The sequence below is a fragment of the Kogia breviceps genome, chromosome 6 (genome assembly GCF_026419965.1).
Source record: "Kogia breviceps isolate mKogBre1 chromosome 6, mKogBre1 haplotype 1, whole genome shotgun sequence".
Lineage (NCBI taxonomy): Eukaryota > Metazoa > Chordata > Mammalia > Artiodactyla > Physeteridae > Kogia > Kogia breviceps.
Genome location: NC_081315.1, coordinates 144,162,433 through 144,189,009, shown reverse-complemented (window position 1 = coordinate 144,189,009; position 26,577 = coordinate 144,162,433). Strand labels below are relative to the sequence as shown.

General features: G+C 56.0%; 1 protein-coding gene across 2 annotated transcripts; it reads right to left on the bottom strand.

Moving 5' to 3' along the window:
* Positions 1-742: 742 nt before the first annotated feature.
* TRMT44 (tRNA methyltransferase 44 homolog) lies at positions 743-25,174 on the bottom strand. 2 transcript variants are annotated; one of them, XR_010841156.1, is made up of 11 exons: positions 24,534-25,174; positions 22,741-22,855; positions 19,589-19,808; positions 17,555-17,623; positions 16,662-16,769; positions 15,356-15,427; positions 11,598-11,704; positions 9,936-10,119; positions 7,791-8,030; positions 5,688-5,804; positions 743-1,229 (listed from the first exon to the last, which is right to left on the bottom strand). XR_010841156.1 is itself a non-coding variant. In XM_059066578.2 (11 exons), exons 1-11 carry the CDS (start codon positions 25,141-25,143, stop codon positions 1,000-1,002), a joined length of 2,208 nt encoding a protein of 735 aa, XP_058922561.1. In that variant the 5' UTR covers positions 25,144-25,174; the 3' UTR covers positions 743-999. The 2 variants fall into 2 exon arrangements, 1 of the variants encoding a protein (XP_058922561.1); XM_059066578.2 differs by having other exon boundaries at positions 7,655-8,030.
* Between the last annotated feature and the right edge of the window lie 1,403 nt (positions 25,175-26,577).

Sequence of the window (26,577 nt, the reverse complement as noted above, 5' to 3'; positions counted from 1 at the left end):
TCCACTGCAGGGGGTGCAGGTTCCATCCCTGATCTAAGAGCTCGCATGCTGCGCAGTGCGGCAAAAAAAAAAAAAAAAAAAAAAGAACGGCTCCATCTGCACAGGCCAAGCCAAGCACGGCCCGAGTGGCGTCACCGCGGCCACTCAGGCCCCCCAGGAGGTCCTCGCGGGGCCTCACGCGAGGGAGAGGCTGGGCGGGTGGTAGGCAGGCACAGCCCATGTGCCCACCCGGCCAACTGTGCCCATTCCTGGAGGCTGGCCAGGCGCCCGCTGGCCTGTCCTTGACCTTGACCTGGCGCCGGAGGCTCCCAGCTGACCAGGGCTTCCCGAGGGCAGGGCCCTGTGCCCCGCGGCAGCCCCAGTCCCAGCCACGCTGCACGGAGCGGAAGGGAGTGGGTTCCTTCTCATCACTCGCGAATGAACGGAGCACCCCGCACGAGGAACGCTCCACAAGGAAAAGGCCGCCAGGTACGTTCCACAGATAATCAAGGGGCAGAACGGTGTCACCGACATGGCCTTTTGTGTGAAACTATAAACGCAACTTTAAACAGAAGCACATCGGGATTTGGGGATTTTTTTGTTTTCCCGGAATGAGAATTAACGGTACCTGTCGGGAGAAGATCTAGGGCGGGAGGAGGAGGGGTTGGCGGGGACGGCCACCCTGCTACACACTGAGAAGGGCCGGTTCGCGCACTTCCTGCACCTCTAGAGCCACGAGACGCCAACAGACTGTCACTCTCTCTTCCTGATGTAAAGACGCCGAACACATTTAAGGGCGACCACATTTAAAACCAACCCGGCACTCGGACGGGGCGGGGGGCGGTGTGAGGGATTCTAGCTTCTGTGGGCGCACTCACGTCCCCTGTGAGACGCTGGAGGAAGGAGGAAGGAAAGTGACCCTGAACGCCACCAGGACAGAAGCGCAGCGCGGAGGGGCTGGGTGGGAGCTTCCCTCTCGCTCGGCCTCCCCGCCCCAGGCCTCCACGCAGGCAGAGCAGCTCACAGAGGCTGCTTTCTCTTCTTGGTGGAGGCCGGCCGCAGCTCCCCAGGCCCGTGGGCAAACGGGCAGCGGTCCGAAGGCAGAACACAACCGTCAGGGTGATGAGCGAAAAACCAACAGATTCGGGTTTTGAAGGTTTCCGAAATCAGCCGCCGTTTTGCTTCCGGTTCCTTTTCCTTCCGAGGCCTCTCTTCCCTCCAGTCGCGGATGCGAACTCGCCCGTCCAGAACTGGGGTTGGGAACAAGGAGAGAAGACACAGCGAGGAGTGAACTGCAAGCCGGGCAGGTGGCCGGGCTCCGTGGGGACAGCTGTCCGGGGCCGGGCTGCAGCCACGGGAGACGCAGGCCCCGCAGGCTCGGTGGCGGGGTGGGGGGGGGGGGGGAAGAGGCGCTGCGATCCCGGGCAGTGGCCCCAGCCCCCCACCTGCCCGCGGCCTGCAGTCCCACCTACACACACTGGAGCGCGAGGGAGGGGCCGAGGGGAGCAAGGACAGGGTGCAGGCGCCTGGGGCTGGGAGCCATCAGGAGGAGCTGCTGCACACCAGGGGGGAGGGCAAGGAGCGGTGCACGAGGTCCTGGTGGTGGCGGACCCAGGCGTGGCGCTCGTGGGCACCGGCCCGTGGAACGAGGCTAACGACGACCACGAGCGTGGTCCCGACGCGGCAGGACGTCTGCGTGGCGGCATTGGCCCTCCAGGGCACGCGTCCGCATCACAAGGAGGGAGCGGAGCGGGGACAGGCCCTGTCCAGCGGGTGCAGACGAGGGGCAGGCTGCGGGGGCCCCCAGGGTTACAGGCAGAGCCCCCGAACGTAAATGGGAAGTAGCGGGTAGGGCGGGAGGCCCTCACAGAGCAGCCGGGGGCTGAGATGCGGGGCTGAGATGCGGCGGGGGGACCTGCGTGGGCGGGGTGGCCGCAGAGCTGCGCGGCTGGAGGACCCCAGGGCGGGGCAGGGGGAGGGCCCGGGGCCGCCCAAACGCGTCCTGAACCGGTTGCCCCAACTCGGCTGAAGCTGCGCTGGGAGCTTCCGCTTGGCCGTTTCCTCCCAAGACGCCAACAGCCCCACGTGAGACGGGGCCAGAGCAACCAAACCCGTCCTGCTTTTCCCTGGAAGCTATACAGCCACCCGGAGACGGAAAGGCTTGGAAGAAATAAAGGAAGCTTACTGAACAAATCTGGCCCTCCAACTTCTAAGGAAAACTTGAAAGTGTGCATTCAAGCTTGAATTTCACTTTCAAATTGCCTCGTGTTGCAGCAATAACGAGACCATCTCTGCAGACTGATGTTTATCGAAAACTGTCCCCTGAAACCAGAGGAAGGAACTGCAGGGGTGCCTCTCCGAACGAGGGACACAACGCAGGGATTCACCCTCAGCGGACGACCGAGAAGCACCTGCAAAGGGCCAGGCCGGCCCTGCTTCCAACGAGGCAGACGCCGAGAGCTCGGCTGCCCTGGCCCCGGCATCTGGGCAGGCAGCCACCGCCTTCCACAGGCGCTTCCACAGGCGCTCCCACAGCAGCCCCTCCTGGCGCAGCCGGGACCGACGCCCCCCAGCCGTGTGGAGGCGGGCTGGCTCGCAGTGGGCCCTCCATCGGCCATACTACGCTTCTGGAGCAATCCCTGCAGGGTCGGGGGACGGGGACCCAGGCAGGATTTGTAGGGCCTGTGGAGCTGGCACTGATGACGAGGGGTGGCCCTGCAGGGGGCAGGGGCTGGCGAGTCCCCCGGGCGGCCAGGCCGGCTGACATGCCCCCCCTCTGCCTGTGCTCCTCCAGCCAGCTGGCAGACCAGACCAGCAGAGTTCCCGATTTTAAGTGAATCACAGGCACAAAACGCACGCTACGGAGCTCACTCCTCACTCGACATTTGTGAGCCCACTTCCTCCCCAAAGCGTGAGTCCCTCAGACTCGGTGGACCTACTGTTCGGGCTCCTCCTCTGTCTCTGACCACAGACGTCACCTGAGCCAAAGTGTCCTGAGGAAGAGGCTAAGGATTCTTCTAGAATCCCACTAGGGAGGTAAATTTACCAGGACGGCGCGGCGCGCTCAGCAGCACCAGTTCTGGGGTCCCTCTCGACCCGGGGGGCCAACCCAGCCCCCAAGCTCGCCGGAGACCCTGGGCCGGGGCCGAACTCGCTGAGCTGCGTCCATGTCCTCAAGGCTGAGCGTGGGCTCCACGCCCGGGCCAGGGCGGCGCCTGCCCTCCCGCACCCACCCCGGCCCACAAGGCGCTCAGGGCAGGCGGAACTGAAGCATCCGAAACTGTTTTCACCTCCCCGCCCGTGTAAAACTAAGCATGTTAATTTTTAAAAAAAATCTCCTAGAGATGAGACCCAGCTTTGGTGCTTATTGTTTGCATGACTGGGAGTAGAATGTTTCCTGGAGTTCAGTCCCCAAGCCTCCTACTCAGAAGTGTTTCCAAAGATAAACGTGCTCATCGATGCAAAGCGCGCAGCAAACCACTCACACACGTGCGTATTTATGACAGGGGAGAAAAGAACGCTATTTCATGAAACCAAACCGAAAGGCATGCTGGGAACGGCAGAAAGCAGAGCAGCGCCCCCCCCCCCCCCCGCACGGTGAGTTTCAGTCCACTAAAGCTCCATGCAGTGCAGCCCAGCTGGGTGGGGACTCCCAGCCGCAAGCCCCACCCCCCCGCCACCCCTCCGCCCACCAGTGGGCTGCCCCCCACACCCCCCAACCCTGGACCCACCAGCTCCACTGCGGGGCTCACTGCCATAGCAACAGCAGCATTCAGCCGACTGAGGTCAAGTTGCAATGAAAACCAACGTCAGCTCTGCAAGGACACACAACCCGGCCCCCCGAAGGTGCTGCGGGCGTGAACACGCGAGCTCTCGGGTGCGCACACACGGGGCGGGTGGTACAGGTGTGTACGCCTCGGGGCGGTGCGCACACGGGCGGTGCGCACGGAGCTCTCAGGTGCGCGCGTGGGGGTGGGACCACGAGGCGGCAGCGCTCACCTCCCGAGGAGGTTCGCAGGCCGAGGAGCGGACAGATGTGCTCCTGCGTCTCCGTGCGCGGCCCCTCACCCCCGCCCCCCCGCCACGGGGCAACCACCCTGGCGGTAGGAGTATAAAGGCGTGGGGGCGGGGGGGGGGGTCGGTCCAGATCCCGGGGCGCGGGACGAGGCCTTCAGGCCCGGTGCTGGCCAGCGCCCTCGGGTCAGCCTTCTATTCCGCGCTGCCACAGCGGCCTCCCGCCTCTGCAAAGGCCCCAGCCCAGCAGGGCCCGTCAGCCCTCCCCACACAGACCCCCAGGGCACCTGTCCCGAGGGGCTGGACCCGCTGCTCGGAGCGCCCAGCCACCCGCCGGGTCCTGGGGATGGCGGGGACAGGGAGGCCGTCCTCCGGGCGCGCAGCCCCAGCACGGACGGAGGGGGGTCAGGCAGGCACGTCCTCCTTGCCGGACACCCCACCCCTTCATCCACGCAGGTGCCGAGCCTGACGCACTGGTCTCCGGCCACCTCTCGGCCCCGCCTGCAAGAGCGCACGGTGCACTGGGCCCGCCCCTCCGCACCATCACAGCGAGTCGGCACGCCGCTGCGGGTCACAGAGGCCCAGACCCTCCTCACGGCCACAGGGCTGCAGCCTGCCAGCCCTACCTGCCCCCCTCGTTCATCGAGGCCCCATCCCGCCACTTCGCACACGCTGTTCCCTCTGCCTAAAGTGCTTTTCCTCGTTCACTCCACCAAGTTCCAGCTCAGATGTCATTTCCTTAGCGAAGCCCTCCTGGTGCCTGTCTGAGGTGAAGCCAGGCCTCCGTGGGCGAGAACGTCACCTACGACGTTAGGGTGACGCAAGAAGATGCCCATTATTTTTAAAGCCACGCACAGAAGTACTTAGGGGTGAGTAGCACGTCAGCTGGGATGTACTTTACAATGCTTAAAGACAAAGGGGAAAAAGCTTTAAGAAGCAAACACGACGACTTATGGACCCTCTGGCTGATGTGTACACAGAACCTCCTCTGTGTACGTTGGTGAAGTTTATCAGGACTTCTTGGAACCCCAGGTGCCCATGTGAACATCTGCGACGTTTCCCCTCCGTCAGGCTGCAAACTCCAGGAGGGCAGGAGCGGCGGCGCCCCGCTCTGCAGAGCTCTGCGGCCTGCGTGGAAGAGCACGCAGGCCCCACGCCCTTCCCCCTCCACCCACCCGGATCCCAGGGCGCCAGCGTGTGTGGGGAGGGGGAGTGCAGGCACGCGGGCCGGGGTAGGGAGGCCTCCCCCCTCTAGGCCCAGGGCCTGGCCGGGAGCTCAGGATGCTTCCAGTTCGCAGGCAGCCAGGGTCCAAAGCAAAGCAAGTACTGAAGCTCCACCTGCAAAAGCTCCCCAGTGACAGGAGGCCCTGCCAGTGGCTCTTCCCTCCGTGCGACGGGGGGTTGCGTCCTGGACGGGGCGGGGCCGGGCCCCGGGGCTGCCGGGCAGAGACTGGCAGCGGCAGAGAAGCAGAGGTGCGACCCACGTCCTGTCGCGACTTGAGACGCACGTGAGGGGATCTACCCTCTAGCTCTGCAACTCCTCTCAAGTAAGGTTTCTCTCATTAGAAAAAGGGGGGAAAGGAAGGAGAGGGCGGTGGTAGAATCTGCACGAGAGCAACTTCTCGCTGCCTTGGGAGGTGTGGAGCCTGTCCTCAGGCGCTGAGAACCGAGGGAGTCCCGGCCCAACCCCTCACCTTGGAACACCTGCGAGCTGTTCCTCAGCAGCGTCTGCAGGCCCCCGCACTCCCGCTTCAGCCTCTGCAGCGTCTCCCTGTCCAGCTCCCCGGCCACTTCCGCCAAGGACAGGCTCCCTGTTGAGGACAGGGTTTCCCCCACGTGAGAACTTGAGCTAAACTGAATCCACAGCTTGCTGGAACTCCGCAGGCAGAGCCGTCGCACCTGAGACGTCAGGCCGCGCGCCCCGTGTCTGACCCCCGAGGACAACCGAGCCTCCCAGACACGGCAAGTCTGCCCTGCCGCGTGGCCTGGTGCTGCTCGGGGCGGGGACTGCCATTCCACGCGCCAAGGCCGCCTTGCAGCCGCCTGGAACCCCTTCTGAGAGGAGACGGCAAGTCTGGGGGGGGAATTAAATCCCGGCCCAGAAGCCTGCCCTCCTCCCCCGCCCCCCAGCCTAGAGCCCCACGACACGGGCTCGCACGTGCAGCCCCGCACCGCCGCCTCTCACCCGTCCACGTGTGCGTATCCCAAGCCCGCCACCTCCCACCCGGCGTCCCCTCCGCCATGCCTGGCAGAGGGCTGACCCCAGCCTGGGATGAGTGAGGTCGTGAGGACAGACCCGCCCGCTGACGTCGCGCAGGGCTCAGACACACTGGGGGTCCCGAGCCTGACGCTGGGGCGGGGGTCACGGGGTCCGAGGCTGGGGGCACCCCCCACCCCCGCCGGGGCAGGCTCCTCACGCCGGGCGGGGAAATGGGAGTGCCTCAGACCAGCCCGGCCCTCGGAGACCCACCCGGGGAGGACGGCGCCCCGGCTCCCCGACGCTTCCCACGGGCGGGCAGGCCTGAGACCCGCTCACCATCGCAGCCACCGCTACCTACCCAAACCGAGCCCAGGAAGAGAGCCCGTGTTTGCTCACTATCAGGGCGTCGCACCCCAGGCACAGGCCGGCGCTCCCCGGGCACAGTCATTCCCAGAGGGCCCCACAGAGGAAAGGGCCATCCTGGGAATTAAAGGTCTGAGTCCCTGTTTTCAGGGCCGCCCGCAGGTCCGAGGAGCCTGGGCCCTTCGAGGCCCCCTTCGAGGCCCCCCTTCGAGCCCCGCTCCGAGCCCCGCGGCAGCGTCCTCCCTCCCTCTCCACCTTGGCCCGCCTCTGCAGGGCGCACCGAGGAAGGGGGTGCCGACCCACGCAACGCCGCAGGCACCTGGGCCTCGTCGGCACTTATGCGGATGGTCTGCCCCCTCCCCCAGGGCGGTGCTGGCGAAGGCCGCCAGCGGGCCCCCAGCGAGGCCCTCCCGAGCAGAGGCTCCCAGGGTCAGGTGAGCCCTGGAGGGGGTCAAGCTGGAGGGCACTGCCGCATCACACGTACACAAGGGAAGGGAGGGGCGTGAGGATGGAGAAAGAGACGCAGCACAGCGCCACCCACGCTGCGGGGGGAGAAGGACCCACTGCTCCCCCCTCCCTGGGCCGGCCCACCCACGGGGCCAGCGGGCTGCGAGCCCGACAGGCTGAGGGTGGGGCCTCCATCTCCTCCAGTGACCCCAGAACTCAGAGGGCGAGAGCCTGGCTGCTCAGGAAGCCCTACAGCAGCCTCGGGCGGCAGCCGCCCACAAGCTCCTTCCTTCCGCCCGTCTGCACACTCCTAATGACTTGACAAAAACGACGAAGACTCCTCTTGACATGTAATTAAAAATGGCCACACGGGGACGTCCCTGGCGGTCCAGTGGGTAAGGCTCCGCGCTCCCAGGGCAGGGGGCCCGGGTTTGACCCCCGGTCAGGGAACTAGATCCACATGCGTGCCGCAACTAAGAGCCCGCACGCTGCAACTAAAAGATCCCGCAGGTGGGCAACGAAGATCCGGTGCGGCCAAATCAATATTTTAAAAATTAAAAACATAAAAACGACCACACAGTTTTAAGCTGGTTCTGAGACGAGAACAGAGTCACGGCCGGAAAGCCAGCCAGCACCCAGGCTGGTCGTTACCTCCTCGATTCCAGGCCTTCACACTCCTGCTCTGGGAACTTCTCCCGTTTAACTGCTGTCCACCCAACAACAAATTCGCCACTTGCAAAACCACTCGGTCAATGAAATCTCGAGGGAGGGCGGCACAGTTCCTCACGTGCTCAGCTTTTTCTCTGGGGTGGAATCCAGACAGCCAGAGTCCTTCAGCGGGGGACTCTGGTGTGTGCCCGGCCCCGGCGTCCAGGGCCCCACGCCCCTCGGGGCCATCGGCGCCACCGGCGGCGGCCCCGGGGCTCACAGGGCCGCCCCGCCTGCTGTTAATGTAGCGGGTTCTCCGCTCGTCCACAGAATCTTCTCCAGCGGGCGGGTAGGTTCTGGATTTCCCAATGAGACACACCTGCACGTGAAAAGAGCACACCAAGTACTTTAGCAGGTTCCAAGAGTATTTCAACGTTCTCCAGGGAACTCTCTTGTTCCGGAGAATAAATTCCACGAAAGTCTTCGACGCCTATCGTGAAGGGAATCCTTATTTTAAAATCTCATACCAACCAATGACTTAATATACTATCAGCAAAAGCCCACAGGAAGCTTCATTCCTCAGACTTCCACAGAGCCCGACAAACACGACAGACCAAGGTCACCTTTACCGAGCCAACCAGCCGCACCCCACCGCAGCCCTCTTCCGCCCACACACTGACCCTGACGGTAACCCTCCAGAGCTCTCAAGGGGCGGCGCTGCCAGAGCGAGGAGGGCACGTGTGCACCTAGCAGAGCACGTGGCATGGCGGGGATGTCCAGTTCACGCCGTCCCCTTGCCCGTTCGCGCGTCCAGACGAAGGCTGCCCTCAGGAGCCCCGGCGAGAGCCAGGCCCCGTCCGGCGACGCTGCAGTGGGTACAGCGTCTCTGGACGTCCTCTCCGGGCCCGAACCCGAAGAAGGCGAATCGGGTTGCATCGGAGGCACCCCTCACTGCTCTCCAGCTGTGCCACCCGCTAAACGTGGTGACCTCGGGCAGGCGACAACTTCTGTGCGCGTGGAGTGAGGAGGCGCGGCGCGCAACCAGTCCTCAACTCACTCAACTCACAGCTGCTGCGTGTGGGCCCCGCACTTGCATCTGACCCCGAACCTTCCAGCTCTGTGAAAACTGAGGTTCGGAGAGATCAAGCGACGCTCCGTGGTCTCCAGCAACCAGTAACGGAATGGCAAACGCCATCGTCAAAACTGTAGGATCCTCGGACCTCCGTGACCCAAACTCTAGCAAAATGCCATTCCAACCTCAGAAGACTGACTTGCCAAAACAGAGGACATTTAAGAGAATGACGAGAAGGCTCTAAAGGTGAGCCCCGAAGGGCATTTCCAAAACGATTCTGAGCAGCGACAGCCATGACACCCCTGAGGCCGACAGAGGGGCCCAGCGCAGGCAGTGAGCCCGAGTGAGGGCCCAGCACCAGCCAGCGAGCCGCTCTGCCCTCGCTGGCAGCGAGGACACAGGCAGGGGGTGTCCGCAACGTGCCCCCAAAGGCGCTGCTAGGAAGTGGCAGGGCCGAGGGTCAAGCTCAAACCTTCGATCCTTTTCACCACTGGCAAGCAATCAAGCTGAGATCGGACAACAGGTTTCTGTGTTTAGTTTTTCACAAAAAGCACTGACGGCCACAGAGTCTCATGAAGAAAGTTACCGGAGACTAAAAAAACCAACGTCAACGGTTCCCCCAACTCTCTCAGTAGTGCAAGCCCCCTGCGTGATGAGCAGGTCAGCCCCGACCACCTGGCAGGGTCACAGGCAGTGCAAGGGTCAATGTCTACCTGGAAAAATTCATTTCAAGTAAATCTGAATTAATGAGCCTTTCAGTGAGGAAATGTGCAATCATTTTGAACTTCTGAAGCAATTTCAGCCAGTGATTTGGGACCCTAAGTCAGAAGAAGTTAGAGCGTTCAGCCCCAGGCAGCGCTACGGCCAGAAACCTGCAGAGAAGCCAAGCTGACACCCACTCTGGGAGGGTCCCCGAGGGGCAGCCACAGTTTCTGGAAAAGGGGTGAAGACCTGCTGAGGGTCCCCGCAGAGCTGCCAGAGGGCTGGAGAAGGAAGCGCCAGAACGCCTGCAAAGCGGGGGACCGCAGCCACAGAACAAGCCTCTGCACCCGCCAGCGACGGGGCCACTGGCACCAGCAAAGGCACCTCTGGGACCGTCACGCCTGCAGCCACCCCAGTGTCGTCGACGGTTCTGTGACAAGCGCGGCCCCAGGCTTTCCATCTAAACACCGGGTGTCGCCCGCCGAGGACGGCCCAGCTGCCCAGACACACCCTCTTGGTGGAAGGAATCCTAAGACAATCCTCCTCGACGTGGAAGCCGCAGGCCGACCCCACCTCGGTGATGAAATCCAGGTACCCTCGGTACTGGGTCTTCTGGCTCTGCCTCCGCTGGTACTTCCCAACGAAATCAAAGAAGCAGCAGGGCAGGACGAAGAAGCGGCAGTTGTAGGAAGACCTTCAAAGACAATTAGCGACACGGAAACCCAAGGTCTTAAACAGATTCAATAAAGAAAATTCCTCAGAAAGCCACACGGCAATAGTGTGTCAGGGCAAAATGCAAACGATGTGTTACTGGCTAATTTTTTTTTTTTTTTTTTTTGCAGTACGCGGGCCTCCCACCGCTGCGGCCTCTCCCGTTGCGGAGCACAGGCTCCGGACGCGCAGGCTCAGCGGCCACAGCTCACGGGCCCAGCCGCTCCGCGGCACGTGGGATCTTCCCGGACCGGGGCGCGAACCCGCATCCCCTGCATCGGCAGGCGGACTCTCAACCACTGCGCCACCAGGGAAGCCCTTGTTTTTTATATAAAAAGAATTATAGCCTTCCCCAATTTAATTTCTAAAAACAGTGCAGCATAGTATCTTTTCAATAAAATATGAATCTAATTACTTTTATTAAAATTTTTTTTTCTATTGCAATTATGATCATCAACTGTAATCCAAAACTTTCTGAAGTCCTTGGAGATTTCAGCTGTTTGACAGGAAATTTCAGAGGTAAGCACAAAAGAGATTATGATTTGCTCCTCGCCTATATTATTCTAAAAAATCCAAAAGAATGGCCCTGGAAGGTATTACGCTTAGTGAAATGAAGTCAGACAGAGAAAGACAAATACTGTACATTATCACTTGTATACTGAATCTAAAAAATAAAACAAACGAATGAAAATAACCAAAAAGAAACAGACTGACAGATATAGAGAATGACTTAGTGGTCACCCGTGGCGAGGCAGGGGTAGAGGGTTGAGAGGTACAAACCACTATGTACAACCTAAACAAGCTACAAGGATATGGTGTACAGCACAGGGAACACAGCAAGTATTGTATGCCAACTATAAAGAGAGTACGACCAAAAAGATTTTTAATCACTATGCTGTACGCCTGGAACTATACAAGACTGTAAACCAACTGTATCTAAAAGAAAAGCGGGGGAGGGCACTAAAAAAATAAATAAATAGAACAGTCCAAAACAACCCTGGATAAAAGAGACTTGGCAATGAAATATGCAAGGGCAGCAAGGTAACGTGCATCTTAAAGAAGTCTGACCGAGGCAGAGAGCCCACAACTGAGACAAACGTTTCAGCAGAGGGTCTTTACACTGAAAAACAAACCCTCCTGTTATCAGGAAAAACACATCTTTCAACAATGGATATAAACACTGTGGAAATAATCACAACGAAAACATAACGTGAACGTGTGAACCACATACACAATTTTATACTTTCTAGTATCCGTGTCTTCAATAGCAAAATAAAACGAGTGGAATTTATTTTAAATTTAACCCAATATATCCAACAGATGATCATCTCATCGATCTGGACCAGCCACGTTTCAAGTACGCGATAGCCACAAGCAGCCAGCGGCTACGGTTCTGGACAGCGAGGTTTAGGCAACAAAACATCCCCAGCCACCACTGTGCTAACACCTGCACCTACTCACCTGGCCGCGATCACAGGTATCCATGGCGTTAGTTCATCGCAGTGGTTTCCGATCAACCAGTCGACGTCCGGGAAGAGGGTCTTATCATTTGGTATGATTGCACTTTCCTAAAAGAAAGACACAGAACAAGACTAAACGTCTACTAAATAAAATCAGAGCACGGAGGTAAACAACAAGCGCAACCACCCCTGCAGCGCCACAGCTGTTCCCGGCCCAGTCTGAGCCCCTCCGGGCTGCAGGTCTTCGTCTGCAAAAGGCGGAAGCCGGGCCAGGAGTGAGGAAGTGTGTGCGCAGCCCAGCCGGCCCGAGGGCACAGCTACTGACAACTTTAGCACCACCCCTGCGGCGCTGGGTGAGCCGACAACACGCTCCCGGGTGCTCACCTCCTTTCCATATTAAAATTAGCCTCTGTACATAAATAGAAGAGCAGCTAAAGGAGGCAGGGGGCACGTGAACCGCTTTACTATGGGCACGAGGAGGAGCAAGAGACGGCCTGCAGAGGGATGAGCGGGCGGAAAGCTGGGAGGTCTGAGGCTGACTTGACACAGAACCTGATGCACTTACACAACCCACGGAATGAGCGCATCTATGAAAAGAGAAAATATAGGAAGAATTTACAGAAGTGTGCACCAGCCTTTGCTATCACACTATTATCTTTTGTGAACTCTCAGACAGCAAGTTTTTTTTTTTTTTTACGGTACGCGGGCCTCTCACTGTCGTGGCCCCTCCCGTTGCGGAGCACAGGCTCCGGACGTGCAGGCTCAGCGGCCACGGCTCACGGGCCCAGCCGCTCCGCGGCACGTGGGATCTTCCCGGACCGGGGCGCGAACCCGCGTCCCCCGCATCGGCAGGCGGACTCTCCACCACTGCGCCACCAGGGAAGCCCAGACAGCAAGTTTTTACCCACTGAACAGGCATGTTCACCACTGTGATAGTTTCTGTAGTTAAGCTGGAACAGCCTGCTTTGAGGATTTAAGAACTTTAAGTGAACACCTTATCCTTTCTGCTAATCAGCAGGCCGTCACTAATTATCAAAGTCAACAGTCTCAGTGGTGAAGATGTCAGAACCGAAGACTGTACAGCCGAAACTAACAGAACCCTGCAAATTAACTATACTTCAATGTAAAACAAAGGGTTAAAAAAAAAAAAAACTGGAGACACAAAAGAGACTATATAACCACTCAAAATCCTGTAATTTTAGAACTAAAGAATGAACCCGCACGGCAAATAACCAGACCAAGTAAGCAGACCTGTTAGTTCTCGGTCAGAACAAATCGGGAAGATGTGATGTTAAGACTCACTTTTCAAGGCCACGGAAGTGTTCTGCAAAGCTGATGGGTATAAAAATTGAATTTAAACTCATCTTTTTGGTTCTTGAATAAGCATATGTGCTTCTATTTTCACATATGTTAAAATGCTGAAAACAGTATTTCAGTGAAATACTGATAATGGTCTAGGCGTAATTCAAAAGTAGGCAAACTTTTGATACTATCAAAAACAAACTTGATACTATTTATTCTTCCTTCCCACCCATTCTACATTTAAATTTGCCAGCCTCTTTCAATGGTCTATATTTACAAAAGCAAACTACACTTAGTAATTATCATAATCACATTTACAGTTTTCTTTCCAACAACATGCTAGACAACAAAGCTCTACCTGTCTTAGAAAAAGTTTTGGGATTTTGAATACAGCAAATTGCAGTATTCCTATTTCCTACAGAGCTTCACAAACAAAATTAGGACACTCTGTGCTCATTCACAACGCTGTTATCAAAAGCATGTGTTCTCCTTAACAGTCTCTTGCTTACAATCAAACGAGCTTTTTGAAATAAAGAAAAGTTGTATCCCACGCTTGGCCTTCGAACACCCAGGCCGTGCCTATCCGTGGAGATCAGCCATTCACTAGGAAACACAAGAAGCCCAAGCCCTTTGCCAACAAAGGCAGGCCCACTCCTGGCCACGTCCTTCTAGAGCAGAGGTGTCCCCGAAGCGTGGCCAGCCTCCAGCCTCACGTTTAACAACTGAACACGCAGGCCTCCTGAACACGCAGGCCTCCTCCAGAGGTCCAGGTGTGACGAGAAACAAATCCACAAGAGGTGAGACACAGCACTCCTACTGGCAGGCCTTCACTGCGTGATGGGGTGGGGTTTTCCCCACTCCACAGGGAACCTCGAATAAAGAACTAGAATCTTCTACCTGTTCTCCAAGGGGCACTCCTTGGGGTCATGATTTAAACAGAGCCTATTCGACTGCTGAGTGAACTTTTTATTCTGCTTTCTCACCTGGGACACAGGGTTTTGGAATCAACCACGTTATTCCCTTAGCTTTGATCATCAGCCTCATTGAAATTCGGAGCCCGATTTTATTGCCTGTGTAAGGACACGTGGTCTGTCCATGGAGCTGCAGAGCCTCCCCTAGTCCTGCATCTGGTTTACCACCATTCCTCAAACCTGAGATTTTAAAAAAATGTTCTAATTTATTGTAATATATGAATATACAAGCAAATGTAAACCCTTGTAGCATAAAGCAAAGTATAAATATATGAGAAACTGAGCAAATAAAAAGCTGTCAGGCAGCTGCAACGAACCTCCCTTCCTCCAATCTTTTTGTATTTTGCAATAATATTCTCGACTTTAATAGAAAGGCCAAGAGAAAATATCCGAATAAGTCTTGAAACTTTCGTTTTCTTTTCACAGATGAAATGATATACCCGAGATCTGCTTCGAAACCATGGCTGGGCTGCTGCTGTGGTTGGGGAGGGGCAGGAATGAGACAAAAGAATCGCTGAGGCGGGCCGATGAGTTTCTGGGGTTTGGCACGCGCCTCTCTCCACTTTGGTATATTCCTGACATTCTCCACGATGAAAAGCAAATGCCCTTTTTATTTCTCCGGTCAGCATCCTGCCCTCGGGTGGATGAGACGTCGCGTGCCAGTCCCCCCCCGCGCGTCTTCGCTCGGGGACGGGGTCTACAGGCGATGCGGGCAGCTGGACAGCAGAGGCCCCATGGCGCCCCGGAGCCAAGGGTACAGTCCCACCGCCCCGCTCCCCTGCTGGCTTGGAGGCCTGGGCTCTTAGAGACCAACACCGGGAAATACTAGAGCCCAGACCTGCCACGAGGTGCCGCGGAGGAGACCCCCCCTCTCTGATGGCTTGGAGCTGCTCTGGACCACGGCGGGGCGGACAGGGCTCCCTGCAGCCCCGCAGTCACGACTGAGGCCAGGCGTGCTGTCTGTCTCCGCTGGACAGCTGCACGTGTGCGGCCCGGTCTGGCCACTCCACTGCGCTCCCCTCCTCCGACTCATCGCCAGCTCGCGTCTTGCTGGAGGCCACTCCTGGCCATGCTGCTCACAGAGCGGGACCGCCCAAGGTGCCCAGGGCCCGGTCCTGGCAGGGTGGGCACCCACTGCCTAGTGGAGGTCTGAACGTGCGGCCTGTCCCAGGCACCAGAGGAGATGCAGAGGAGGGGTCGTCCTCCGCCCCTGCCCCCCAGGCAGCTGAGAGCCCCCTCGGGCACCCACAGGAGATGCAAAGGGCCTGCGGCAGACCCGGGGAGGAGACACTCCTCCGGCTCCGGCATCCCTCCTTCCGTTTAACCGGAAGGCCGTGGAGGTCTGAAGCTTCATCCGCTTTTACAGTCTCAGAGCACTGAGACGAATGTGGGCTGCTGTGGTTATGAGCATCTCTGACCGGCCCACACACCGAGACACCCCTTAAAACAAACGCGCTGAGGTCAAGGGAAGGGACAGAGCCGGTACCTCTAAGTGCGTCTCTGGTCCGTACATGTCCCAGACTTTTCGTCTTCGAACATCAATCCCTCTGCCTGGATGCTGAAACGAGGGATTTTAGGAATCAAAGGTTACGGTCAGTACACCATAATAAATTAGCAAGAACAAATCAAACTGCAGGTATCACCCCTGCATGAAGTGCAGGAGACCCTCAGCTCCTCGGCTGCTGAGAACAGACACTCGCGTCCCGCGGGGCACAGACAGAACCTGTGCTGCCGAGGCTTCGCGAAGGGGGAACAGAGCCAAGGCGTGGGAACACCTCCACGGCCACACGCAGCCCAGGGAAATACGCCTGCCCGGAAAGGGAGCCAGCTCCTCTGAGCTGGTCAAGTTCAGCTCTCGGGCTCACCTTCTCCTCCGGCCCCCAGATGAGCCTCGTCCTCAGAGTCTCTCTCACCCAGTGCACCCTGGCCACACGCAGCTCTCCCGGGGCCCCGCCCCCACGTCTCCACCCACTGGCTCCTAGCCAGCACCAGATGCACTAACACCCCACAGACAGCCTGTTCACAGGGGTCACAACTACAGCCTCACTCTTCTACAAAGCACCTCAGAAAGCCCCGCCTAACAACCCCATTCCAAAGTCCCACAGGTGAGGACAAATGTGTCTGTCCATAAGGCAGGATGCTACGGTCACAAGAAAACCAGGCTTCGGGTCACCATGACTGGGCTTCAATCCCCAGTCACTCTCGAGCACGAAGCTCACTGGGCCAGGTGACGGCACTGCCGCGCCCAGTGCACTGGCCTCGCCGGACGCCGCGAGACGCCGGGGGAAGCTGACACTTGTGAGTCCTGAACTGCTCCCAGGGCCGGGGCTGTTCTCAGCTCTCAATGCCTCTGCTTCACAATCCAGAAAATGGGTGCAAGACTGACTATCACAGTTTTACATATGTATGTGTATCAATACAATACATGGGTGCCTGACTGTCCTCTGAGCTAGAATCTAAACTTCTCTAGGGCAGAACCCACCGTATCCTTTATTCCCCTCCCTGTGCCTTGAAATGGTGGATTTTCCAAAGAAAATGCTGACAACAAAAACATCAGAGCTGTTCAAAGTGTGCTGTTCCACAGGCCGAGTGTCTGAGGACCCTCTTCTAGTCTAACGAGACCACTGTCTTTGGTCCCGTTTACAAGCTGCCTGCCCCAGAGTTCACAACCAGCCACTATGCCGACAGCCAGGCCGCCTCTGAATCCACGTCGGACCAGCAGAGAAAGACCTCGCGCTGGACTCGAAGACGCTCTAGCAAAGGTGCGAGAAATGGCCCCGAGCATGCTTTACCCCTTCGCTGCTCAGGATGTGGACCAGGAGGCCATTCCCACAACCGAGGTCGACAAACGACTGCCTGGCTGTCTCTCCCCGCTCAGCTCTCTCTTCTTCCCATAGAATCTAAGTAAACAGAAAAAAAAACCACCGAAGTCAGTTTGTGATTCACTGCACCCCAGAGTAATTCAGACACAACCCCACACGGAACGACAGATCCTCTCCCACAAGAGGAGGAGCAGCCTCCACCGAGGCCCTGGGCCTCCGCGCAGGTGACGCCCGGGGGAGCAGAGCCAGGCGGGATCCGCCCACGGCCCTGGCCGGATGTTGCGCGCCATCAAAGCCTTCTTCCTCCATCCCGAGTTCACGTTCACGCGGTCGTCTCTGGGCGAGAGCTGTACAGATTACTGTCAGTTCCTTCAGGAGTTCTGTCAATTCTTCAAGTTTTGTATACTTTGAGATACAACGTTATCTCGAAGACTAAGAGAATTACGGTTGAAAGGAAACAGGAAGGTATCTCCTCTAAACATCTCATAGATGAGAAAATCCAGTTAAAGGCTCGCCCAGATCCGGTGGTCAGCAAGGCAGCCGAGAAGGCCTAGAACTAGAAAGGCCGCACGCGAGGACCAGTAGGCAGGTGCGTCTCAGAGGCGCCGACGGCACCTCCCAAACGCAGCTGGCATCTCCGTGTTCCCTGTTGGCTACTAATTAGGAAAGCGCTGCTGCAGTTCAGTTCCTGAGGTTGCATTTCACAATTCAGACTTATTCTGCATTCATGCAAAAGCACCATGCAAAGCTTAAGGAAAAAAATCACTTGTGTAAGCAACCTTGGCACACAGAACTGTAAGAGCCCCGAGCTACCCAGAGCAACCTCCCGCCCTCGCGCCTCAACTCAGCCCACACAGTCTTACCAGCAGGTAGGCAGCGAGAGCCACGTCTTCATACACGAACTTCTCAGGGTCAGTTACTTCGGGCCACACCTACAACATTTTCAAGGGCATACGTAAATTTTCACCACACCTGTGTGTAACAGGACACACTGAGACCAATGGAGTCTGAAGCAAGACTGTGGAATAAAGACATTGTCTGGAAGCCATGTAGGTGGGGCCACTGGGCATCCGAGGACAACGCTGAGCTATGCTACCCTCATCACTTATCTAGACAAGGATGACAGACAAGGGAATGAGGGGCGGGGCGGGGGGGGGTCGAGGAAGCAAAGGCGCAGGGGTCGGGAGGTCAGGGCTCCACCCTCTGGTCTGTCAGTGAGCTGCTGTCTCTTGTCAGGAGTGTCACTCAGCTGCTCTGTCCCCATCTCCCTATCGGTGAAGCAGGGATAAAGACTGACTTAATTACCATGCAGGATGACCGTCAGGTACTATGAAACTAGAAAATACTGGCTGTGCAAGTGTGAGGCCTCGTTATTAAAATCAGTAACATGCAGAACGGGAGTCTGGCAGATGAGAAAAAAACCAGTGGCCCATGTTAAACGTTCAGATTTCTGTTTCCAGCGGCTTAGACAGTTTGGATGCACCCTCTCACCAAGGACAATTTTAAAAGCTGGAAGAATGAAGAAGTCCCATCTTAAAGGCACTAAAGAGTAAGATAATGAAGGACCGCTAGGCCGGGACCTGGGAGAGAAGGGGAAGCCAGCCGAGGCCAGCCAGCGCCAGCAGGAATGGGTGGTTATTGTTGCACGCCTGAGACTTTGGGGGATGCTCTGCTGCACAGCAAGAGGGGACCGATACGCAAATACAGGGCAGCGATGAACTGTGTGGTTACTTCTCGGAGAAGGAGGGAGGCACGAACAGGAAGAGGACGAAGTCGGTTCAACTCTGCTAGCGCAGGCACCTCGGAGATATTGCGGGTTCAGTTCCAGACGCCCCAACAGAGTAAATATCGCAGAAAGGCCAGCCACACAGACTTTTTGGTTTTCCAGTGCGTATAAAAGTTCCGTTTACACTACAGAGTAGTCTATTAAGTGAGCAATAGCACTGCGTCTAAAAAAACAATGGACGTACTTTAAACAAAAAAATACTTTATTGCTGGGAATTCCCTGGCAGTCCAGTCGTTCAGACTCGGCACTTTCACAGCAGAGAGCGTGGGTTCAATCCCCTGGCTGGGGACTTAAGATCCCATAAGCCACCTGGCGCAGCCGAAAAATAAAATACTTGATTGCTAAAAAATGCCACCCATCATCTGAGTCTTCAGTGAGTTACAGCAGTAACGTCAAAGATCACTGATCACAGGTCACCATGACAAATGTAACAATGAGAAAGTCTGAAATATTGTGCAAATTACCAAAACGTGACACAGAGATACGAAGTGAGCAAACGCTGTTGGAAAACGGTGCCAACAGACCTACTCTGTGCAGGGCCGTTACAAACCTTCAATTCATAAAAAAATACAATATTTGCAAAGCACAATAAATGGAGAGATGCTTGTGATACTTTATTTCTTAAGCTGGGTGTGAATACACAGATGTTTGTTATTACCTTCTTTTTACATCTTCAAGTTAAGGACATTTTACAAAATTGGTCTCCTTTTTGGAAGTATATGCTTTTGTACTTTAATTTTTCATGTATTTTCTTCAAATACCTTTACGTTTATACTAAAGAATTATGGTAATTTAGTATTTAAATATTCAATGATTTTAAATTAAATTATTTTCCTTTTGTTCTCTTGGGAAAAAAAATAGTAACGTGCCAAAACAAAGCAAAACGAAACACCAAATCCTTTTCCACAGTGTAACTGCCAATGCTTTTATGGTCTGCATCCCTAACTAGGTCAAAGTACAGGCTGCAATGTGGGGCCTTAGGTGGGTATGTTTCGACTTAATGTCTGCATCCGCAGCACACAGGCGAAACGACATCACCTCGAGCAGCCTGGCACATCACCTTGTTTCAGTGGGGGTGGGGGAGGTCACGGACGTCTTTGCCCAGCATTACCTTGACCATGTGCTTATACTTCTCCTTAAGCGCCTGGTGAGCCCTGCTGTACTTCATGATGGAAATGAGGGACAGGGTGCTTTTGAACCCACCCTGCCTGCTCTCCACACACCACCTGGCCAATCTGGCCAGCAACTCTTCTCCAAGCCAGGCGGGTTTGGGGTACACAATGCCATCTGAATGCCATCTTTCTGGACAGAAAATTAAAACAGATGTGAACCTTGGAAAATAAGAGAAATATGAATAAGCAGGGCTGGTTTCAATTCTTATTTTTAAACTACACATTTCTTTGCCAAAAGAAGAGAGAAATTAAGACAGCGACGATGACAAAATATTGTACCCCAAACACAAGACAATCTGGAACTAGTTACAGAATTTTCATCCTACAGAGAAAAACACATTTAAAAAGCAGAAGGAATTCCTCCTCCTTTGCAAACGTTGTTAAAAATGCACTTACACATCTCACGAAGCCCATCAGAAGGACGGCAGAAGACACAGTTCCTCTCACCTCCCACTTCATGCACGGATTAGCTAGATTCTAAAACGTCTACGGATTTCTCTAACTTGTCTAGGTTTTATGCGTTTCACACGTGCCACCCAGACGCACAGCACTGGCCCCCCGGGCACTTCCCACCCAGAAAGCGGAGTGCTCGGTCTCCAAGCTGAGGACACACGCGCAGTCCCTGTGGCTCACAGCCCTTCTAGGTCACCGTGTGTCCTCTGCCACCAGAGCGCGTAGGCCGTGGCCCTGTCTGTTCTGTTCGCTGCTCGACCCCGGCCCCAGCAGTGCCTGATCACGGCGGGCGCTCGCTGTCCGGGCGCTGAGTAAACGCGCAGCCCGCGGGCCCAGGTCACGACAACACATCCACCGAGGCTGCGACCCAGGCAGTGCGATGAAGGGGAGAAGCACCGAGTCTGCTGGCGCACAGAGAAGGAGGTGGCGTTCGGCGGGGGCCCCTAAGAAGGAGCGGAAGCACAGGCGGCTGGGTGAGGGGCGGGGCTGGAGGCGGGCGCGGGGCAGGGGCGAGGGGTCGCCGGTCTCGTGAGTCAGGACTGTCAGGCGTTGGCCACCAGACGCATCAAAGGGACACAGCTCACTCCCGTACGTAACAGGTGCCAGGTGTCCACTGAGAGACATGCCCCAAGATGTTTACCTTTCCCGTCCCTTCCCTGCGGGAGCCATCCTGCCGGGGCTGACGGCCTCGGGCTTTCCTCTGCTCTTCCTGGGCCCCGCGCTCTTTCCCAGGTGTCCCTGGGGTGCTCACGGCGACCCCCTCACCCGCTCAGGCCTCAGGGGCCTCTCCCGCCCACGCCGGTACGATGGGCACAGCGCTGCCCTTGCCAGCGAAGGGACCGGGAAGAGAGGCCTGGGCCGCCTCTCACTTCTCTGCCCGGCACTCAGCACCACCTGGCACTAGAGCGTTCACCCGTCTCTCGCGGGCCTTGCTGACCCCAGGGGCCCGGCGCAAGCACGTGGTGGGCACACCGAAGTCCTGCTGAAGCCCAGCACAGACCAGGAGCGCCGCATCCCACGGCGGCAGCCACCAAACGTCCGTTTGACTCGTGTTCCGCTGAGAAGGCCGCGTATCCGGGCCCACGGTGTGGCCAGTTCCCAACGCAAGGTAGGTGACGGCTGCCCAGCAGGGCAGGAACACGAGACGTCAGCCGGGAAAGGTGGGCAGTAGCCACCCGGGCACTCGGAAGCTCACGGAGAACAGGGGCTGGGGTTCCACCGCGTCAGCCACACTGAGGGCCTGCCGCGGCGGACTCGGGCCAGGCTTCCCCGGCCAGGCGGGGGGACAGCGGCCTCCAGCGCTCACCCTGCAGCCCCGGCATCGGCAGCCCCTGGGTGACCCACAGGGGCACACCCGGCTTTCCCACGGCGTCTGCCCTCACTCTCCAGGGGAGAGGAAAGGGCCTCGGGGCAAGGCCCCTTGGGGAGCATTTAACAACTGGCAAGAGGCTTCACCCCGGCAGACCCTGAGTATTCCACCCGCGTGTAAGCCTGAAACAGGTCCCTGGGAAGCCCGGCCCAGCCCCCTCCTGGGGGGCTCAAACACGATCAAACCCGTTTCCGAGATGAGAAAACCAAGGGCCACAGAGGCAGCGTACCCAAGCTCAATGCTGGTGGGAAACCCAGGTCTACGCGACCCCAGAACCAAGCTCTTCCCAGTGTGCCCCTCAGCTCTCCACGAGACCGCGTGCAACGCTCACCCCCAAGGCTGTCTTGAAAGAACAGAGCCACGCAGCTCTCAGGAAAACAGCAGCAGAAGAATAGCAAGCGACTTAACCTTCCTCTGACTTCTTCATTTAAAAAATACCAAATGGAAGTAAATCAAATTTCACACTTTCCAGACAGGCCGAAACACCACGTGGAATTCAGGGAACGGATGAAACTGCTGCTTTTATAATAAACATCACAGAATACCCCTAGGTCTAAGACCACGTGAGCCTCAGCGGACAATAAAAAAGAAGGTTCCACTTACCACCCATTACCAAGGTGTGAGAAATAACAAAATAACGAAAGGACTGTGTTTATTTGAATTCAGTGCTAGAACCAGGTGCTACTAACCATCAAGTCTACACGGAATGTACGGGCCCTCCAGCCAGGCTATGACCACCCAGGTGCCAACAGGAACAAGGATGCGTCAGGGAAATGCCCACTAGAAAGCACACTCCCACAAACCCGAACTGCCTGAGGGAGAGTCCTGGCTGCTCCTTGGTGACCGGAATCTTACAGCTGCCTAAAGAAATCACTGACTGGGGGCTTCCCTGGTGGCGCAGTGGTTAAGAATCCGCCCGCCAACGCAAGGGACACAGATTCGATCCCTGGTCAGGGAAGATCCCACACGCCGCAAAGCAACTAAGCCCGTGCGCCACAACTAGTGAGCCAGCGCTCTAGAGCCCGTGAGCCACAACTACTGAAGCCCGCGCGCCTAGAGCCCGTGCTCTGCAATAAAAGAAACCACCGCAATGAGAAGCCCGCGCACCGCATCGAAGAGCAGCCCCCGCTCGCCGCCACTAGAGGGCGCCCGTGCGCAGCAACCAAGACCCAATGCAGACCCCCCCCCCAAATAATTAATTAATTTTAAAAAATCATTGATTTAAAGCATCAATCATTGAGAGAAAGGAATAAGTTATCCAGTCCTTACCATTCTTCTTCGCTACGACTGAGCTGAATTTGATACACGTTGCTCGTCTTAACCTTTAAATTCCCTTCATTGTCTTCTTCCAAAGGTAAAAACGTCACAGTTCCATTGAGGACATCTGGGGAGAAAAGATAGGGACGATCAATTAAAGCTGCTTAGTTCAGAGTCTCATCAAAAGTGGTCTTAAAAAAACAGTACTGAATCCACCGTGCCTTCAAGCCCCAGGGCTTTTCCCCACTCAATTTACATCAGCGAATGTCCTGGCCACGGCCGCATCCCCGAGCCTGCACCGCCCCACACGGAGCAGCCATGTTCAAAGAGCTTAGCGCAGTCCTGAAAGACCCCCCCACACACACGCCCCGTGGAGGAGCGATGCTCACCAAGAGGAAGAGGACAGGCTTTGCCCACCCTGCTCTTCTGTGAAGCCCATGTGAGAATGCAGACATCCACGTCTGAAGGCCTCAGGCCAGGAGAGGTGAGGTGTAAAAGGTGATAAAAGCTGGAAGGGCTCCTAAACTAGTCTGGGCAGCAGGGCCAGAGAGGGCCTCCTGCAAGAGGGGCCACCTGCGAAGAGTCTTACAGGGGCACAGAGGCCCGCAGAATTGGGGGGCGGGGAGGGAGTACGCACCCACCAGTAATTCAGCATCGCTGCTTGTGGTAGACAGAACAGCCTCCAGAGACTCCCACACCCTGATACCCAGAACCTGTGACCACACGGAATTGTTTTATGGCAAAAAGGGACTCTACAGATGTGAAGAGGGTTATGGACCTTGGAAGAGAGAAAGGGTATCCTGGATTACACAGGTGGGCTCAATCTAGCCACGTGAGCGCTGAGAACCGTCTCCAGCTAGAGGCAGAAAAGATGCAGCAGCAGGGGAATTCAATGAGGCTCTGAGCAGGAGACTAATTGGGCACAGGTGCGGCTCTGAGATGCAGGGAGGCCTCTACGAGCTGCCCCAGGAGCTGGTCTTTTCCCTTATCCCTTTACCTAGTAAATTCCTCTTTCCCTCTCATGGTCCAGCGCTCCTTCACCGTCTTCCCCAAGGCTTCCAGACACTGCTCCAATCCACAACCCCACCCTCTGTACTAAGGATTCACATTTCTACGTGTCCCCTCCAAAAACAATGAAAAAAATCTACAAATTCCCTAGGGCATGGCAAAGGAACTGGCAGACTAGGTGCCTTTAGTGCCTTTTCACTTACTGGCTGGTTTGTAATCTAACTGCAGCCTCTGCGAAAGATTCTCCTCAGGACCAAACTCTAGGCAGGCTCCTTCTGAGGCCTGTCTCAATTAGGGTTCAACCTTGGCCTATGAAGACCTGAACAAACACTGTCACAGTTCCCAACAGCTCAAGCATGACCCTAGGTCATGGTCCTAGCATGACCCTAGACCCCCTTAAAGTGCCCACCTGAAAAAACTCAAGATTGAGAGAAAAATAGACTGTTCCAGCCCACACCTAAACAAGAGCCCCTGTGACCGCCTCTGTGGGAGGGGAGGACCTAACAGCCACAGGCACCAGTTAGCAAACCCAGATGGGTGTCACAGGGCCCGACCCCCCACCTTTCCTGCTTCTGGTTAATTTTTCACCTCCCTGACTCTACCGCCCCATCCTCTTCCTTCATTCTCCCTGTAAAAAGCCCAGTCACCTCTGCACAAATCGCAGTGGAGTTCAGTTCACGCTGGACTCTTCTCCCTACTGTGATAGTGCATTACCAATTAAAACCTATCCTTGCCACTTTCACTAGTCTCCGGCTCTATGTATCTTTGACACCTGACACTATCAGAAACACTCTTACCTTGCACGACTATTTCTCTCCTCGGAGCATGAAGCGGGCAATGCGTGTTCGTTTTGGGGATGACGGTTCTGAGAATCACGTCGAGCCCGTGTTGAGCCTCTAGCTGCGATTCCGCCCCGGAGCGAGTGAAGAAGGCTAGCATCTCTCGATTGCCGCTGGTGAGGCTCCGGGAGAAATCGTCCCAGAGAGAATCCAGGTCCGAGGCGGGGAAGTCGCCCTCCCCGGCCCCAGAGAGCAGAGGCGCTTTGGCTGCTTCCCGCTGGTCCTCCCCTTGCTGGCGCCGGCCCTGGGACCCCTGGGGGCCCTGCTCGAGGCCTGCGCTCGGCCGAGGGCCCGGCCCCGCCTCGGGGAAACGCTGGCCGTGTCCCGGCCCCTCCTTGGGCCCGCATCCCGCCGGGGCCTGCTCCTCCCGCTCGGGGCCTGAGCTCGGCCGGGGGCCGGAATGCTCCACCCGAGGCAAGGAGGCGCTCCGCCGGGCCTCTAAGCGAACGCCACACAGCCGCTTGTTGGCCACCTGCGGCCTCTCCACCCACACGGCCACCGCCGCCCAGAAGCCGTCAGGGAGCAGCGAATCCGGGTCGCGAACAACAACCCTTCCCAGCTCCGCCATGTTCTGTCTGCGCCGAGAGCCACGGCGGCGGGCCGGGATGACGCAGCTTTACGGCGCGGCGTGTTTGCGTCATGGGGGCGGGGCGCCGAGGCCGGAAGTGGAAGGGAACAAGATGGACGCACTACCTTTCCTGCTTTGGATTCATTGGCATCCTTCGACTGGGGAGTTCGGGGCTGAGGAATTTTTTTATTTTTTAAACATCTTTATTGGAGTATAACTGTTATACAATAGTGTGTTAGTTTTTCCTTTACAACAAAGTGAATCAGTTATACATATACATATGTTCCCATATCTCTTCCCTCTTGAGTCACCCTCTCTCCCACCCTCCCTATCCCACCCCTCTAGGTGGTCACAAAGCACAGAGGTGATCTCCCTGTGCTATGCGGCAGCTTCCCACTAGCTATCTAATTTATATTTGGTAGTGTATATATGTCCCTGCCACTCTCTCACTTCATCACAGCTTACCCTTCCCCCTCCCCATATCCTCAAGTCCATGCTCTAGTGAGTCTGTGTTTTATTCCCATCCTACCACTAATCTCTTCATGACATTTTTTTTTCTTAGAGTCCATATATATGTGTTAGCATACGGTATTTGTTTTTCTCCTTCTGACTTACTTCACTCTGTATGACAGACTCCAGGTCTACCCACCTCATTACAAATAACTCAGTTTCATTTCTTTTTATGGCTGAGTAATATTCCATTGCATATATGTGCCACATCTTCTTTATCCATTCATCTGTTGATGGACACTTAGGTTGCTTCCATGTCCTGGCTATCGTAAATAGAACTGCAATGAACATTTTGGTACATGACTCTTTTTGAATTATGGTTTTCCCAGGGTATATGCCCAGTAGTGGGATTGCTGGGTCATATGGTAGTTCTATGTGTAGTTATTTAAGGAACCTCCATACTGTTCTCCATAGTGGCTGTATCAATTTACATTCCCACCAGCAGTGCAAGAGGGTTCCCTTTTCTCCACACCCTCTCCAGCATTTATTGTTTCTAGAGTTTTTGATGATGGCCAATCTGACCAGTGTGAGATGATATCTCATTGTAGTTTTGATTTGCATTTCTCTAATGATTAATGATGTTGAGCATTCTTTCATGTGTTTGTTGGCAATCTGTATATCTTCTTTGGAGAAATGTCTATTTAGTCCTTCTGCCCATTTTTGGATTGGGTTGTTTGTTTTTTGTTATTGAGCTGCATGAGTTGCTTATAAATTTTGGATATTAATCCTATGTCAGTTGCTTCATTTGCAAATATTTTCTCCCATTCTGAGGGTTGTCTTTTGGTCTTGTTTATGGTATCCTTTGCTGTGCAAAAGCTTTTAAGTTTCATTAGGTCCCATTTGTTTATTTTTGTTTTTATTTCCATTTCTCTAGGAGATGGGTCAAAAAGGATCTTGCTGTGATTTATGTCACAGAGTGTTCTG

What these genes read in the sequence shown, in the direction of transcription:
- TRMT44 (XM_059066578.2), bottom strand. Translation starts at nt 25,143, where the DNA reads ATGGCGGAGCTGGGAAGGGTTGTTGTTCGCGACCCGGATTCGCTGCTC. An exon ending in GAGAGAAATAGTCGTGCAAG is followed by an intron (nt 22,856 to 24,533) that starts GTAAGAGTGTTT and finishes TTTTCTCCCCAG; the next exon opens with ATGTCCTCAATGGAACTGTG. An exon ending in AGTATAAGCACATGGTCAAG is followed by an intron (nt 17,624 to 19,588) that starts GTAATGCTGGGC and finishes AAAATGTTGTAG; the next exon opens with GTGTGGCCCGAAGTAACTGA.